Source organism: Delphinus delphis, chromosome 10 (assembly GCF_949987515.2).
Source record: "Delphinus delphis chromosome 10, mDelDel1.2, whole genome shotgun sequence".
Classification (NCBI taxonomy): domain Eukaryota; kingdom Metazoa; phylum Chordata; class Mammalia; order Artiodactyla; family Delphinidae; genus Delphinus; species Delphinus delphis.
Genome location: NC_082692.2, coordinates 64,956,245 through 64,972,212, shown reverse-complemented (window position 1 = coordinate 64,972,212; position 15,968 = coordinate 64,956,245). Strand labels below are relative to the sequence as shown.

The following is a 15,968-nucleotide window of genomic DNA, read 5'->3' as shown; positions in this document are numbered from 1 at the left end:
TGGACCACTCAGAGGGCCTTTGAAGATGAAATAATGTCGTGCATGTTAGCGCTCACTCACACCAGTGCTCGCCCCAGAGCAGCATCTGGTCACTGCAAAGTGATTATTGCAAATAGGAAGTGCTGCTGAGGAGCTTCTCAGGAAACCTTCAAGGGTCCAAAGCCAAGCTTGGTCCTTCTAAGATCAGGAAATCTGCGAGAATTTTTATATCATTTAATTTACCTCTTTATTGCCACTAACAGATGTTCCAGCCAGTGGGATGTATTTCATGACATATGAATGGCTGAAAAATATCTTAACTCCAGAGGAAAAGAGGTGAGGAGAACAGAAGAACTTAGAAGCCACTTTGCCCAATCATGGGTAGGTTGCCATTTCCTGTTAGTGGATCTGAAGGCAGAAGTGGGACTTGCTTCTGTCTCCATGTCCACTTCCCTATTGTTGCTGCTGAGGCCCAGCTAAAACTAATACCCTTTACCCTGTGCCTCACCCGGTGGAGGAAGTGTTTGAAACAAGTGCATGAAACCTCCTTCAACGAGTGGCAGCTACCATGTCACAGGAGCTTTGGCCTTGGACCTCCTCCCTCCAGCCAGTTTCTCCCTCTCTGTGGCTGCCCTGTCTGCACAGGAGGGATGGTCTGAACACCACTGTCACAGCCTTTGTCTGACTGGGGCTGTTTGGTATTCTGCAGTGTCAATGAGCTCAGCGTGCCTCGGATCCTGGTGGCTGGGGGCATCGCAGGGATCTTCAACTGGGCTGTGGCAATCCCTCCAGACGTGCTCAAGTCCCGCTTCCAGACTGGTTAGTAAAGGAGAGTAGGGTAGATGGGGTTGGAGTGGGTCCCAGAACTGGTTGCCCCTGTGGTACAGAGTTCTTAAGGCCCTAGGGATACTCAATCTCCACAGTAGCACTCAGCATCTCTCTGGCCAACATTCTCCCTTGCAGTCATTTGTGTTCTAGGAATGCTAGACTCATTTTCTTTTTTTTTTGCAGTACGCGGGCCTCTCACTGCTGTGGCCTCTCCCGTTGTGGAGCACAGGCTCCGGACACGCAGGCTCAGCGGCCATGGCTCACGGGCCTAGCTGCTCTGCAGCATGTGGGATCTTCCCGGACCGGGGCACGAACCCATGTCCCCTGCATCGGCAGGCAGACTCTCAACCACTGCACCACCAGGGAAGCCCCTAGACTCATTTTCTTGTCAGCCTAAGCATAAAATAAGTGAGAGAAGAACTTCCCTGGCAGTCCAGTGGTTAAGACTCCTCGCTTCCACTGCAGGGGGCACACGTTCAGTCCCTGGTCAGGGAACTAAGATCCCACATGCCGTGCAGCGTGGCCCAAAAAAAGAAAAATAGTAGAGAAGAAGTCAAATCAACCTTCCTTCCCTCACATGAGCAGAAGGACTGTTTCATTCTTCATTCCCTTCTCCACTCCCTTGGCACCAGTAATCCAGACATTTGTATTTGTTTGTCCCAAGGTGAACTGTGTTGTCTGTGGACTGGTCCCAGATGACCTGCAAAGTGTCCTCTTGCTGGTGCTGTGGCCCTGCAGGAAGACTTGACTACAATATTGTCCCCATGTAGGTCACCATGGTCAGGTCAGGAAGCTTCCTGAAGCCTTAACAGTTGCTTTCTGCCCACAGCACCTCCTGGGAAATATCCTAATGGCTTCAGAGATGTGCTGAGGGAGCTGATCCGGAATGAAGGAATCACATCCTTGTATAAGGGGTTCAATGCAGTGATGATCCGAGCCTTCCCAGCCAATGCGGTGAGTGACTGGCAGGGGCTGTGCTTTCCCTTTGGGGCTCAGAGCAGGGTGCAGGTGGGCTGACTTTTGCTTGCTTCTGGGATTGAATTGGGGGCTCAGTTTTTCCAAATCCCACCCTCAGTCAGAGCCTCCTTATTTGTTCCCTTTCCTGAAACTGTCAGGAAGATTTGCCTTTGTGATCCTCTGAGGTGAGGAGCTTTGATTTCCTGGCCTGGCCATCAGAAGTGGGCAGTTTGGGGACATGCATTTTCTTTCCCTTTTAGGAATGAGAAAGCATAGCTTGATTCTGTGACCTGAGGTGGGAGATTAGGAAGGGGTTTTGGTCCTGACAGGGCCAGTCAAGCACAGTGCTGGGGTCTCTGTGAATAGTCACAACTCCTGTTGGCTTTTCTCTTCCTTCCAACCCCTTCTCAGGCCTGTTTCCTTGGCTTTGAAGTTGCCATGAAGTTCCTTAATTGGGCCATGCCCAACTTGTGAGGCTGAAGGCTGCTCAAGGCTTCAGGATGCTGGAAGCTGTCATCGAGGAGGAACAGTGGGCAGGACTAGGCTGTCCTGAAGTGTGAGGGGAGGGGCATGGTGGGATGTGAGCTCTGTGCACGGACTCAATGGTTGAGACCATTGTCTTAATGACATCCTCTTCCTGGTATAATTTGCCATTTTGCAACTTGAATCCACTCTAGTCAATTTAAGGGAACTCATGAGGATTTGGAGATGGAGTAAGTAGCTTCTAGACCAGATACTGTCTGTGGCCAGAATGCTGTCTACTAGTTGATCACTGGCCCTACTACACCCAAAATACTCCTTGAGAAAGAGGGAATCTCAGCCTCTCACTGGAGACACTATGCATGTTTTCAGCCATCTGACCAGGAACTGGGGCCTTCTTTGATCCCTAGCCAGGAACACTCACCAGATTTCCAGGGTATCATCTAATCCTGGCCTGCACATGGGAATGTGGACTTGAGGCCCACATCTGTCTGCCCAAGTGGACTGAGCAAATGTGCCTAGGGATAGATAGCCTGTTAACAGTCAGGTTTTGTTTTTTTTTTTTAATGCATGCAAGTAATCAAAATTAAAACTAGAGTAGCCTAATTTCCAGGAGTAGGTGGAGAGCTTTCCCTCCTACACGGTGAGGAGGAGAATTTTGAACCGACAGTCCCAGCTTGCTAGGATAAGTGAGAAAGCCCAGGGTGTAGGAAGGCTCTTTTTGCACACTCTTTTCTCATGAGAGCACCCTATTTTAACAGGAAATAATAAATATTGTTTCTAATTTTTGCATTGTGTGAAATTTTTTTCTTTTGATTCTGGGTCATTTCAGCAAGCAGCCTCTGTGGCCTTGGTGGAGGCTGTTAGGGATCGAGTATCCTTCCCTGGTTCTTCAGGCAGGGGTTCTAGCAAGAGAAAGAGGAGCAAGTTTTGGCCAGCCCAGCCTTCCCTGACTGCCCCAGCTCCAGCTGCTGGAGGGTGAGGTGGGGTGGGGTGGGATGGGGCAACGTGATTGGTAACTGTTCCCATAGCTCTCAGTGCAAGCCTGGCATGCAGGCCCCCACAGGGTCGAGCCTGAAGCCCATCCCTTCATTTCTTCACCTCTCTGCCCTCAGCCATGGGTGTCTTAGCTAACGGATGGAGAGTCAATTGTTCTAAAAGGCCAAAACCAATCCTGAGTTTTCATATGTACTTTGGGGTCACTGTGTGATCTGATGTCTGGAATTACTAATCAGGCTGATGATGATGACCAGGTGCAGCTGGAGGAGGTGAGGGAGTCATAATGGAGAGTCACAAGCTAGTCTGTCCTTGGCTGGGGGAGGGAGAGGCTGCCAGAGCTGGGCTTCTCTGGTGTTGTTCCATCTGGTAGTCACAGTTCTGGCACTTCCCACCTCACTGCAGCTGCACAGAGATCCTTGGACTTTGGCTTTAGAGCTATCACTCAGTGTAAATGGGTGAGAGGGGAAGGGACCCACCCCCATCTGGGAGTGGGTGTGGCCAAGCTGGCTGGAAGCTGAAGATTTGGTGGTTTAAGGAAGGAGAATTTATTTCTGGGAAGATATTTCTGGATGATGGTCAAGTAAAAAAATAACAATTTTAGGGATGAAAATTGTGTGCACTCTGCCTGGGAAGATTAATTCAGTGTTATGCTTTTCCCCTCTCATGCTGCAGGATATCTTTGTTTAATCTTTCACTGATTTGGAGATGGCCACATATGTGTCTCCTGGAGCTCTTCTAGGCACTGCCCAGTCCTTGAGACAGTCCTGAAACCTCGGCCTTTTCCCAGGAGCTCCTCTGAGTGCATTTGCATTCTAACCAAATGCCAGCCATTTCCATGGCTCAGGATCACTTTTACAGTCTCTGCTTCTGGATAATTTACCCTTTGAAACAGCTTCCATTTTAAAATGGAATATTTGGATTCCTTGATATTAGTGGTGGTAAATTCTTCTACTCCTTTGGGTATTCAATAGATGTTAAGTCAAATAAGGAAGTGCCTGGAGGCATATTTGTGAAGGGAGCAGAGCAGATGGTGAGTAACTCCCTCCTGGCTGGCACTTTCTGTTTATGATGCACTTTGAAATGCCACCTGTTCCTGATATATCTCTTCTCTCCCTGACTGGGGGTATGGGTAGGGGAGATTGGGGCCCTCCCAAGCAATTTCTCGGACTGTCACAGTCAGCCTTAAGTAGAAGCCAGTGATTGTTAAAACAACCAGCCAGTGATAACAGCCTCATCCAGGCACAAAGAAGAGTATGATCCCGTCAAAGGTAAAGGGCAGAGGGCAGGTTGTTTTAACCTATTAGAAGCAATAGTAGCACCATTTCTGCTGTAAGGTCATGGCATCTCTACCCACAGTTCTTTTACCACAATTCTTTTGAGGCTAGAACCCCTTATTCGTTTTTCAGCCGCTTCATGGATTCATTCTCATCTCTTTACCCCATGTAACTCAGTGTTTAATGGGTAGTGATTTATACCCCCATTTTCAGATGTGGAAGCCAAAGCTCAGACAGGGTAAACTGATCTACCAAGATCATTGGCAAATTGATAACAGAGTGTGGACAATAGAGTAGTGTCTGGGTGTCCACAGGCCTGAAGAAAGGCTTGTGATGCTATCAGAGGCTGTCCTCAGACTGCTTGATCTAAACTCCAAGAGGCCTGTCTGTACTGTAGGGTCAAAGCCCAGGCAGCTGGCCTGTGAGTCAGGCTAGGGGTGGCACACAGAGTCCTAACAGGCACTGGGAAGGCCCCAGGGCCAAGTGCTCGCTGAGTGCTCCTTTTTCTGCTTTCTTTGCTCTAGTCAGCATGCAGGCCTGTAGCTCTCCAGCCAGGCTCTCCCTTGCTTCCCAGGTTCTGTTCTTGCCCTGAGATGTCTAGAGGCAGACGCTAGGTCCGCTGCAGAGACTGACACTTTCTCAGGACGGTGTCCCAGGGAGGGGCTAGCTCTTAGGTGCAGAAATAGGCAGCCCAGGAATTAACTGCTCCCTTGAGCATGGACGCTTGTTAAAATAACTGGACCAAAGGCAGTGGCCTCATGGGGGCGGCATTATGAAGGCTGAAATACAGCTTGGGTTAGGGCAAAGGAAATATAGCCCACTTCCCCACTCCCCCCTGTCCACTAGAGGCTAATGGACGTTTCTAAGGCAAAATAGAAACTGATGGTGGTACATAATAAACATCCTGGTAGGACTGGACCAGGGAGCTGGCATGTAGAGGTGGTCAGATGACCAAGAAGTCCCAGGAGATGGGTGGGGGACTGGAGGGGCATAGAGAAGCAGCCCCTTTGGGCAGAGAAGAGGGAGGTGTTCCTGCTGAAGCTGAGTCCCCCACGTAGGTAGAGGGCATCAGAGGACAGAAAGTGTGTAAACCAGGGGGCCTGGGCCAAGAGCAGGCTGTCTTCCAGAGAAGTCTGGGGGAGTATGGGCATCTACCTTCTTCCTGGAAGGAGAGGAAAAAAACCTTTTAAATAATAAACCTGTCAAGAGTACATGAAACGGGGAGGGGGAGGAATAAATTGGGAGATTGGGACTAACATATACACACTACTATATATAAAATAGATAACTAATAAGAACCTGCTGTATAGCACAGGGAACTCTACTCAATACTCTGTAATGGCCTATATGGGAAAAGAATCTTAAAAAAAATAAAAAAGAGTACATGAAACAACTGTTTCATTGGAAATAGCAGTTGGTACCCTACCCACGTTCATTTTCACCAGACTTACTGCTGTTGGACTAGACATGTGCCCCACCTGTGTTACTCAGCATAGTTGTGAACACTTCTGAGAACTGGCCCCATCGTGTCCATGTCTGCCTGAGGTTGGTGGTGTGGCAGTCTGTGCAAGATGATGACTACATGCTGGGTAGTGAGTAGGACTGGGGTAGGCTGAGCGCCTGTCAGGGCTCTAGGGCCTCCTTTTCTCTACCATGGATGCTGTATTTCTCTTGCTTTTGAGGGTCTCTGCTCTTGACCTTTTCTACCCACCATTACTTGCTGTTGGCAGCTGTTTCCCAGTTACTGGCTGCCTGTGGGTTTGGTTGCCATGGTAACCCCCAGTGGTGCAGCTGAACAGGCTTGAATGAAGGTGGTCCTAGAAGGGTAAGGGTAGAAGATGGGGGCTCAGGCCCCTCGTATTCTGTCTTGTTCCAGGGCTGTATTCTTTTGCCAGCTCAACTGGGCATTCATGAAGGCCCTTGGAACTCCCCTTGCTATTGAAGGGTTTCCCAGAAGGGGCAGAGATAGATCCCTGCTCTGGGGACCAGGTGCAAGGGGAGGGGAGTCAAGTTAGACCTGGAGGCTGGCTCTCCATCCTTACTTTGAGGCTGGTCTTGGAGACAGGTAAGGAGCAGCTATGGGGTTCCTGATTTCAATGGCCCTCATTTCCTCCAGGCCTAAGGATGCCTTTGAATGCCATGTTTGCTAGATGGATGGATGGCCAAGCTGTGGGGTATCTGAGAACAAGTCACGAGGAGCAACCTTCTGGCAGAGGCTGTCAGGGGTTCCTTGGAGTGACGGGGAGAACCTGCCTGCAGCCAGCTCTGTTGTCAGTCCTGGAGTAGCCTCCTCCTACCCTATTTTGCAACTGAAGTTAGAGTCCTAGCTGTACAGGTGCCTGCCCCTCTGTCAAACATGTAAAGCCTGACAAATGGGCAAACTAGAGAGTGGAGTTGCGAATTTGCCTTTCCAAAGGGTTAGTGGTAGGACTGCTTGAAGTGGGTCAGATCCCCAGGTGTGGCAGTGCAGTGGGAGTCCCATCCAGGTTTCCTGGGTATGGGCTGACTCCTGGAAAACTTGGAAGGGTCAGTCTACCCACGAGCAGAGAAGAATTGAGGTACTCTGTCCCTCTAGCTCCTCATTGCTTGTACTTAGTGAAGTCTTCATATTCTGAGATCAGAAGCATAGCTTTGAAGCAAAGGATCCTAGTTCTGAGCCTGAGGTCAGGAGAGCAGTTTCACTGGCTCTTCTTGCTGTGTGGAAAGTTATCATTCATTCATTCATTCATTCAGTAAATCTTCTCCAAGACTGTGCAGTAAGGACCCAGCAGGGAACAAGTTGGACACTACCCCTTCCCTAACAGAGTTGATGGTCCAGGACTCCTCCCAGGAGTCAAGAAACTTGTTTAGGGAGACACTGCTGTTTAGAATCACAGGCTTACCTGGCCTAGAGCTTGGGTGGCTTCTGCATCAGTGGGGATCGGGTATTCCTCTTTCTAGAAGCTCAGTTCCCAGAAGCACTGAACTCCTGGTTGTGTGCCAAGTCAATATGAGAGGTCCAAGTGGGGATTTTAATTAATACTGGGTAATTACCAGGTGGAGCTTAACCATCCCAAATGCCTTACAGGTTCCCAAGGCTACCTCTAGTCACTTTATGGCTGGGCCCAGCAAAGACAAGGAGGACTTTGTCCTATGCCTACTGGGCCTTTGGTCAGTACCTAGGCTATGGTATGGACATACCAGGAAGGTTTCCACCTTTTTCTATTCCCTTCCAATCTGGTGTGGGTGAAGGGGCAGCTTGGGAAATAGCATGGCCTCTCCAGTTTGCCTATGCCCTCTCCCCAGGGGCAAAGGATTAACAGTGCCTTGTGGTCTGCTCAACACCATCAAGCAATGCTGGCCCAGGGCCCAGGGTGAAGTATGGGGAGAGTAGGGGTGTGCAGACCTAGTCCTGGGAATCCTGGTGGGAATGCTCAAGAGGAGAAACAGGCACAGTGGTCATTCCTGCCCTGGGCGTTTATTCCCTTTTCTCAAGGAGCATGTTTGGCCTACTGAGTTCTTCCAGGCTTATTTATCTGCCTTTGGCTCCCAAATTACTATATCACTGAAACTCCTACTACCTACAAGGGCTTCCTCCTTTGACATCTCAACGACCTCCTGCCGGACTTCTGAGGGTCCTATGGTCATGCCACTATGCCTCCCAGCGGTCAGGGTGGTTCTGACTTTACCATGCCTTTGCTCTTGCTGTCCTCTATGCCCACATGGCTCTCCTCCAGATCTTCCTGTGGTTAGATCCTACCCAGGCCTCGGAGTCAGCTTGAATGTCCCCCCCCTAAAGTGGGCCCTCTTGTTTTCCACCATAGCCAGAACCACACCGGGGTGGTAATGTGCATGCTTGCATCTGGCTCTCAGCTGTGTCCCTGGAGCCTAGTAAGGGCTGACAAACGGTTGGATCTTAGAGTGTATTGAAATTAGAAATGAAAGGTGAGAGGCAGTAACGACGCCGCTTAGCGGGTAGACCACTCATTTCCTGCCCCTGGACTGGAGACTGCCCGGGCAGCCTGGCTGGCGGCCGGCCCACTGGCGCACGCGCACTGAGGGCCGGCGCTCGGCGAGAGCGCGCACGCCCGCGGCCGCGTGCGTCACAACCTGGGCTCCTGCCCCGCCCATCCAGCTCTCCCGCTCGTCTGTGCCCGAGGCGGCGGCGGCTGCCTAGTGACAGCGGCGGCGGCACCAGGCCAGCCGGAGCAGTGTAGGGTGGTGCGGCCCTGAAACGCAGACCCGGACAAAGGGCGGCGTGGCGCGAGGAAGACCCGACCCGGGTCGCGCGTGAGGGGACCTCGCGGGCGCGGGGCGAGAGTCCGGCGTGAGGGAGCGTCCAGGCGGTGGCCGCCGGCGGCTGGGTCCCGCCTGCCGCCGCCGGCATGAGCCACATCCAGATCCCTCCCGGGCTCACAGAGCTGCTGCAGGGCTACACCGTGGAGGTGTTGCGGCAGCAGCCGCCCGACCTTGTCGGCTTCGCGGTGGACTACTTCACCCGCCTGCGCGAGGCCCGCTCCAGAGCCTCCACCCCGCCCGCCGCCCCTCCTTCCGGCTCCCAGGGTCTAGAGCCCGGCCCTGGCCTTGTCGCCGATGCGATCGCGGACAGCGAGTCGGAGGACGAAGAGGACTTGGACGGTAGGCGGAGGGCTGGGCCGAGGTTCTCGGTGGGGGGCACGGAGGGAGCGGTGCCGAGGGTCTCTAGAGACCTAGGAGGGGCTTCTGGGGGCCAGGCCCGCAACACTGGGCCGTGGGACCTTGGAGCCCTCGAGAGGAGTTTGTCCGGATTCCCCCAGCCGCCGGCGTGAGCGCGGCGTGGGCCACTTCCAAATTGAGCTCGGCGGTCCTGCGAGCTCTAGAGCGCACAGAGCGAGTTGTGAGGTTCAGCTCGAGGGAAACGTGCGCGCTTTCGGCCCGCGTCCTGGCGCGGGGCCCGAGGGGCGTGGAGCCCACGGCCACTTAGCCTCGGCTGGAGATCTTTCATGCAGTTTCGTTCCGAAGAGAACATTCACATCCACTGATTCGTATTTCCTAACCAGGACGGTAACTTTGGAAAGAATTCATTTTGTGAAAAGTTATTGTGAAAAACTTTAAGCATAGACAAAAATAGGAAAAGTGAAATGAACCTTCTATATGCCAATACCCACATTACACAGTTGGAATATCTGTCACAAATGTTTCATTTGTACCTTTTTTTTTCTCCTTTGCTGAAGAATTTTAAAGCATATCCCAGTATTTCACCCTTGAATACTTGAGTATGCATTTCTTAATGTTGACCCTGAGTGTATATATATATATATATATATATATATATTTATATATTTATATATATATTTTTTAATTTGGCTAAAATGATTGGATCAAATTCGGTGAGGGTAAACAATAACTTTTTCTCGCATATGGTGCAGGAAAGAAGACAAGTAACACTTGTACATCTGAGTTAAGCAAGATAGTCAAAAAGCATTTCCATTTTCCGTGATTGCTTCAACACAGGCTTTGTCAATTTAATAGAATTACCCTACTTTTGAACAGCCAAAATTTAACAAAACAATGAAAACATTTGAGAGGCAAAGTTAGAGTGTTAGTGTTATTGGATCATACTGAAAAAAACCTAACAACCCAGTTCTGAGTTGAATCCACATTCAAGTTAGGCTGGCAGAGAGTTAATTATTGGTCATCGCTGCTGGACGTTGTAAGCTTCAGTGTTCTGGATAACTTCCCTAAGTTTATTCATGCTAAGAGTGGAGATTTCTCTATCATGTTTCCCTTGACTTAATGCACATTAAATTATGAGTTTTTCACCTTAAACCTGGAAATCAGAAATTATTTTCCAACTCTCTGTCACAGAATTGCTTTGTGGTCTAAGACAAGCTGTGGAACCTGTTTGATTTCAAATTTACTTATCTTTAAAATAGGGTTCGTGACAACAATCTCACAACAATCTCAACAATTTCACTGTCATAACAATAAATCACAAAGCTGTAACTTGCTTTGCAACAATTTTTATGTACACAAAACATTAGTAGTTTAGCTATTAGTCCCAGATGAGTAAAACAGAGTTTACAAGCTTTATGTTATGTCTTCATTCTTTGTCCTCTTTAATATCTTTTTCAAAGTTGAATTGACTTAAATCTTTGTAACCCTATGCTTTATTTTATTGGTATTTAAATTTTTTGTTTGTTTATATCTCTTCAGTGACTGTGCTAAGTATATTATAGAAATCAACACAAGGTGAACTTCTATTTACAGATAATAACTTAAAAATACATGGCGCACAGTGAGATACCACTTCACACCCATGAGGATGACTATTATGAAAAAAATAAAGAAAACTTGAGGGTTCTAATTCCTCCCCATCCTTGTCAACACTCATTATCTTTATTATGATAGCCAGCCTAGTGGGTAGGAAGTATTATAGTACCTCACTGTAGTTTTGCTTTGCAGTTCCATAATGATGTTGAGCATCTTTCCATGTGTTTGTCGGTCATTTGTGTATGTTCTTTGAAGAAATGTCTATTCTGAGCCTTTGTCCATTTTTTAATTGGTTTATTTGTGTTTTTATTATTAAGTTGTAAGTGTTCTCTGTATATTCTAAACAAATCCTTTAACAGATATATGACTTTAAAATATTTTCTGTCATTTAGTGGGTTGTTTTACATTTTTTTAATATAAATTAATTTATTTGGCTGTGTTGGGTCTTAGTTGTGGCACACGGGATCTTCGTTGCAGCATGCAGGATCTATCATTGCAGTGTGCGGGCTTCTCTCTAGTCGTGGTGCACGGGCTCTAGAGCACGTGGGCTCAGTACTTGCAGCGTGCGGGCTCTCTAGTTGTGGCACGCGGGTTTTCTCTCTTCAGTTGTGGTGTGCGGGTTTTCTCTCTTCAGTTGTGGTGTGCGGGCTCCAGAGCGTGTGGGCTCTGTAGTTGTTGTGCGGGGGCTCCAGAGTGCGTGGGCTCTGTAGTTTGCTGCACAGGGGCTCTCTAGTTGAGGCGTGTGAGCTCAGTAGTTGCCCTGTGGAATGTGGGATTTTAGTTCCCTGACCAGGGATCAAACTCGTGTCCCCTGCATTGGAAGGAGGGTTCTTTACCAATGGACCACCAGGGAAGTTCCACTTCATTCTTTTATATGTGGATATCCAGTTGTTCCAGCACCACTTATTAAAAAGACTATTCTTGGTGGACTTCCCTGGTGGCGCAGTGGTTAACAATCTGCCTGCTAGTGCAGGGGAAACGGGTTTGATCCCTGGTCCTGAAAGATCCCACATGCCTTGGAGCAGCTAAGCCTGTGCGCCATAGCTAGTGAGCCTGCGCTCTAAGACCGCGAGCCACAACTACGGAGCCTATGTGCCTCGACTGCTGAAGCCTGTGCACTCTAGAGACCACATGCTGCAACTACCGAAGTCCCTGTGCTCTAGGGCCCGCGTGCTCCAACTACTGAAGCCTGCACGCCTAGAGCCTGTACCCTGCAACAAGAGAAGCCACCATGATGAGAAGCCCGTGCACTGCAACTAAAGAGTAGCCCCCGCTCACTGCAACTAGAGAAAGCCCGCACGCAGCAACGAAGACCCAACACAGCCAAAAAAAACAAAAAATTAAAATAAAAAGACTATTCCTTCCCCATTTAATTGTCTTGGTACTCTTGTTGAAAATCAATTGACTGTAAATGTGAGAGCCTGTTTTGAACTCGTGGTTCTATTCCATTGATCTATATATCTGTCTGTATGCCACTACTACACTGATTACTGTAGATTTGTGGTAGTTTTGGAATCAGGAAATGTGAATTCTCCAACTTTGTTCTTTTTCAAAGTTGTTTTGGCTATTTGCAGTTCCATATGAATTTTAGGATTAGTTTGTCGATTTCTGCAAAGAGGCCATCTGGGATTTTGACAGAAATTCCTTCGAATTTGTAGATTAATTTGGAGAGTATTGCCTTTTTACAACGTTAAGTCTTCTGATCTATGAGTATGGGATGTCTTCCCATTTATTTAGATCTTCTTTAATTTCTAAATTAAAGAACTACAAATGTTTGATTGGTTCAATATGGTGGAGTAGAAGGACGTACTCTCACTCCCTCTTGCGAGAGCACCGGAGCCACAACTAACTGCTGAACGCTCATCGATAGGAAGACACTGGAATTCACCAAAAAAGATACCCCACATCCAAAGACAAAGGAGAAGCCACAATGAGACCATAGGAGGGGTGCAATCACAATAAAATCAAATCCATAACTGCTGGGTGGGTGACTCACAAATGGGAGAACACTTATACCACAGAAGGCAACCGACTGGAGTGAAGGTTCTGAGCCCAATGTCAGGCTTCCCAACCTGGGGGTCCGGCAAAGGGAGGAGGAATTCCTAGAGAATCAGCCTTTGAAGGCTAGTGGGATTTGATTGCAGGACTTCGACAGGACTGGGGGAAACAGAGACTCAACTCTTGCAGGACACACACAAAGTAGTGTGCACATTGAGACCCAGGAGAAGGAGCAGTGACCCCATAGGAGACTGAACAAGACCTACCTGCTAGTGTTGGAGGGTCTCCTGCAGAGGCAGGGGGCGGGGGTCTGTGTCTCACCATGAGGACAAGGACACTGGCAGTAGAAGTTCTGGGAAGTACTCCTTGGCGTGAGCCCTCCCAGAGTCCGCCATTAGCCCCACCAAAGAGCCCAGGTAGACTCTAGTGTTGGGTCGCCTCAGGCCAAACCACCAACAATGAGGGAACCCGGCTCCACCCATCAGCAGACAAGCGGATTAAAGTTTTACTGAGCTCTGCACACCAGCGCAACAGCCAGCTCTACCCACCACCAGTCCCTCCCATCAGGAAACTTGCACAAGCCTCTTAGATAGCCTCATCCACTAGAGGGCAGACAGCAAAAGAAAGAAGAACAGTCCTGCAGCCTGTGGAACAAAAACCACATTCACAGAAAGATAGACAAGATGAAAAGACAGAGGGCTATGTACCAGATGAAGGAACAAGATAAAACGCCAGAAAAACAACTAAATGAAGTGGAGATTGGCAACCTTCCAGAAAAAGAATTCAGAATAATGATAGTGAAGATGATCCAGGACCTCAGAAAAAGAATGGAGGCGAAGATTGAGAAGATGCAAGAAATGTTTAACAAAGACCTAGAAGAATTAAAGAACAAACAAACAGAGAGGAACGGTACAATAACTGAAATGAAAAATACACTAGAAGGAATCAATAGCAGAATAACTGAGGCAGAAGAACGGATAAGTGACCTACCTGGAAGACAGTATGGTGGAATTCACTGCTGCAGAAAAGAATAGAAAAAAGAATGAAAAGAAATGAAGACAGCCTAAGAGACCTCTGAGACAACATTAAATGCAACAACATTCACATATAGGGGTCCCAGGAGGAGGAGAGAGAGAAAAGACCTGAGAAAATATTTGAAGAGATTATAGTCGAAAACTTCCCTAACATGGGAAAGGAAATAGCCACCCAAGTCCAGGAAGCGCAGAGAGTCCCATACAGGATAAACCCAAGGAGAAACATGCCGAGACACATAGTAATCAAATTGGCAAAAATTAAAGACAAAGAAAAATTATTGAAAGCAGCAAGGGAAAAATGACAAATAACACATAAGGGAACTCCCATAAGGTAAACAGCTGATTTCTCAGCAGAAACTCTACAAGCCAGAAGGGAGTGGCATGACATATTTAAAGTGATGAAAGGGAAGAACCTACAACCAAGATTACTCTACCCAGCAAGGATCTCATTCAGATTTGATGGAGAAATCAAAAGCCTTACAGACAAGCAAAACCTAAGAGAATTCAGCACCATCAAACCAGCTCTACAGCAAATGCTAAAGGAACTTCTCTAAGTGAGAAACACAAGAGAAGAAAAGGACCTACAAAAACAAACCCAAAACGATTAAGAAATTGGTAATAGGAACATACATATCGATAATTACCTTAAACTTGAATGGATTAAATGCTCCAACCAAAAGACACAGGCTCGCTGAATGGATACAAAAACAAGACCCATATATATGCTGTCTACAAGAGACCCACTTCAGACCTAGGGACACATACAGACTGAAAGTGAGGGGATGGAAAAAGATATTCCATGTAAATGGAAATCAAAAGAAAGCTGGAGTAGCAATACTCATATCAGATAAAATAGGCTTTAAAATAAAGAATGTTACAAGAGACAAGGAAGCACACTACATAATGATCAAGGGATCAATCCAAGAAGAAGAAATAACAATTATAAATATATATGCACCCAACATAGGAGCACCTCAATACATAAGGCAACTGCTAACACCTCTAAAAGAGAAAATCGACAGTAACATGATAATAGTGGGGGATTTTAACACCTCACTTACACGAATGGAAAGATCATCCACACATAAACTTAATAAGGAAACACAAGCTTTAAATGACACAATAGACCAGATAGATTTAACTGATATTTATAGGACATTCCATCCAAAAACAGCAGATTACACTTTCTTCTCAAGTGCACACAGAACATTCTCCAGGATAGATCTCACATCTTGGGTCACAAATCAAGCCTCAGTAAATTTAAGAAAATTGAAATCGTATCAAGCGTCTTTTCTGACCACAACGCTATGAGATTAGAAATCAATTACAGGGAAGAAAGACGTAAAAACCACAAACAATTCATAACTAAATAACCAAGAGATCATTGAAGAAATCAAAGAGGAAATCAAAAAATACCTAGAGACAAATGACAATGAAAACACGACGATCCAAAACCTATGGGATGCAGCAAAAGCAGTTCTAAGAGGGAAGTTTATAGCAATACAAACCTACCTCAAGAAACAAGAAATCTCAAATAAACAATCTAACCTTACACCTGAAGGAACTAGAGAAAGAAGAACAAACAAAACCCAAAGTTAGTAGAAGAAAAAAAATCATACAGATCAGAGCAGAAATAAATGAAATAGAAACAAAGAAAACAATAGCAAAGATCAATAAAAGTAAAAGCTGGTTCTTTGAGAAGATAAACAAAATTGATAAACCATTAGCCAGACTCATCAAGAAAAAGAGGGAGAGGACTCAAAACAATAAAATTAAGAATGAAAAAGGAGAAGTTAAACAGACACCGCAGAAGTACAAAGCATCGTAAGAGACTACTACAAGCAACTCCATGCCAATAAAATGGACAACCTGGAAGATTGGACAAATTTTTAGAAAGGTATAGCCTTCCAAGACTGAACCAGAAAGAAACAGAAAATATGAACAGGCCAATCACAAGTAATGAAATTGAAACTGTGATTAAAAATCTTACAATCTCCAAACAAAAGTCCAGAACCAGATGACTTCACAGGTGAATTCTATCAAATATTTAGAGAAGAGCTAACACTCATCCTTCTCAAACTCTTCCAAAAAATTGCAGAGGAAGGAGCACTTCCAAATTCATTCTGTGAGGCCACCATCACCCTGATACCAAAACCAGACAAAGATACTACAAAAAAAGAAAATTACA

General features: G+C 47.0%; 2 protein-coding genes across 2 annotated transcripts in view; both read left to right on the top strand.

Moving 5' to 3' along the window:
- The window catches only part of SLC25A20 (solute carrier family 25 member 20), a 31,661-nt gene extending 28,634 nt beyond the window's left edge, over positions 1 to 3,027 (top strand). Inside the window, exons 6-9 of the mRNA XM_060022441.1 lie at positions 243 to 315; positions 689 to 798; positions 1,637 to 1,761; positions 2,176 to 3,027. Of these exons, the coding sequence (XP_059878424.1) occupies positions 243 to 315; positions 689 to 798; positions 1,637 to 1,761; positions 2,176 to 2,238 (371 nt within the window). The 3' untranslated portion in view covers positions 2,239 to 3,027. The remainder of the gene's footprint in view (positions 1 to 242; positions 316 to 688; positions 799 to 1,636; positions 1,762 to 2,175) is intronic.
- Positions 3,028 to 8,636: 5,609 nt separating this feature from the next.
- Positions 8,637 to 15,968, top strand: part of PRKAR2A (protein kinase cAMP-dependent type II regulatory subunit alpha) — a 77,557-nt gene continuing 70,225 nt past the window's right edge. The window contains exon 1 of the mRNA XM_060022439.1: positions 8,637 to 9,134. Coding sequence (XP_059878422.1) covers positions 8,882 to 9,134 — 253 coding nt within the window. The 5' untranslated portion in view covers positions 8,637 to 8,881. The remainder of the gene's footprint in view (positions 9,135 to 15,968) is intronic.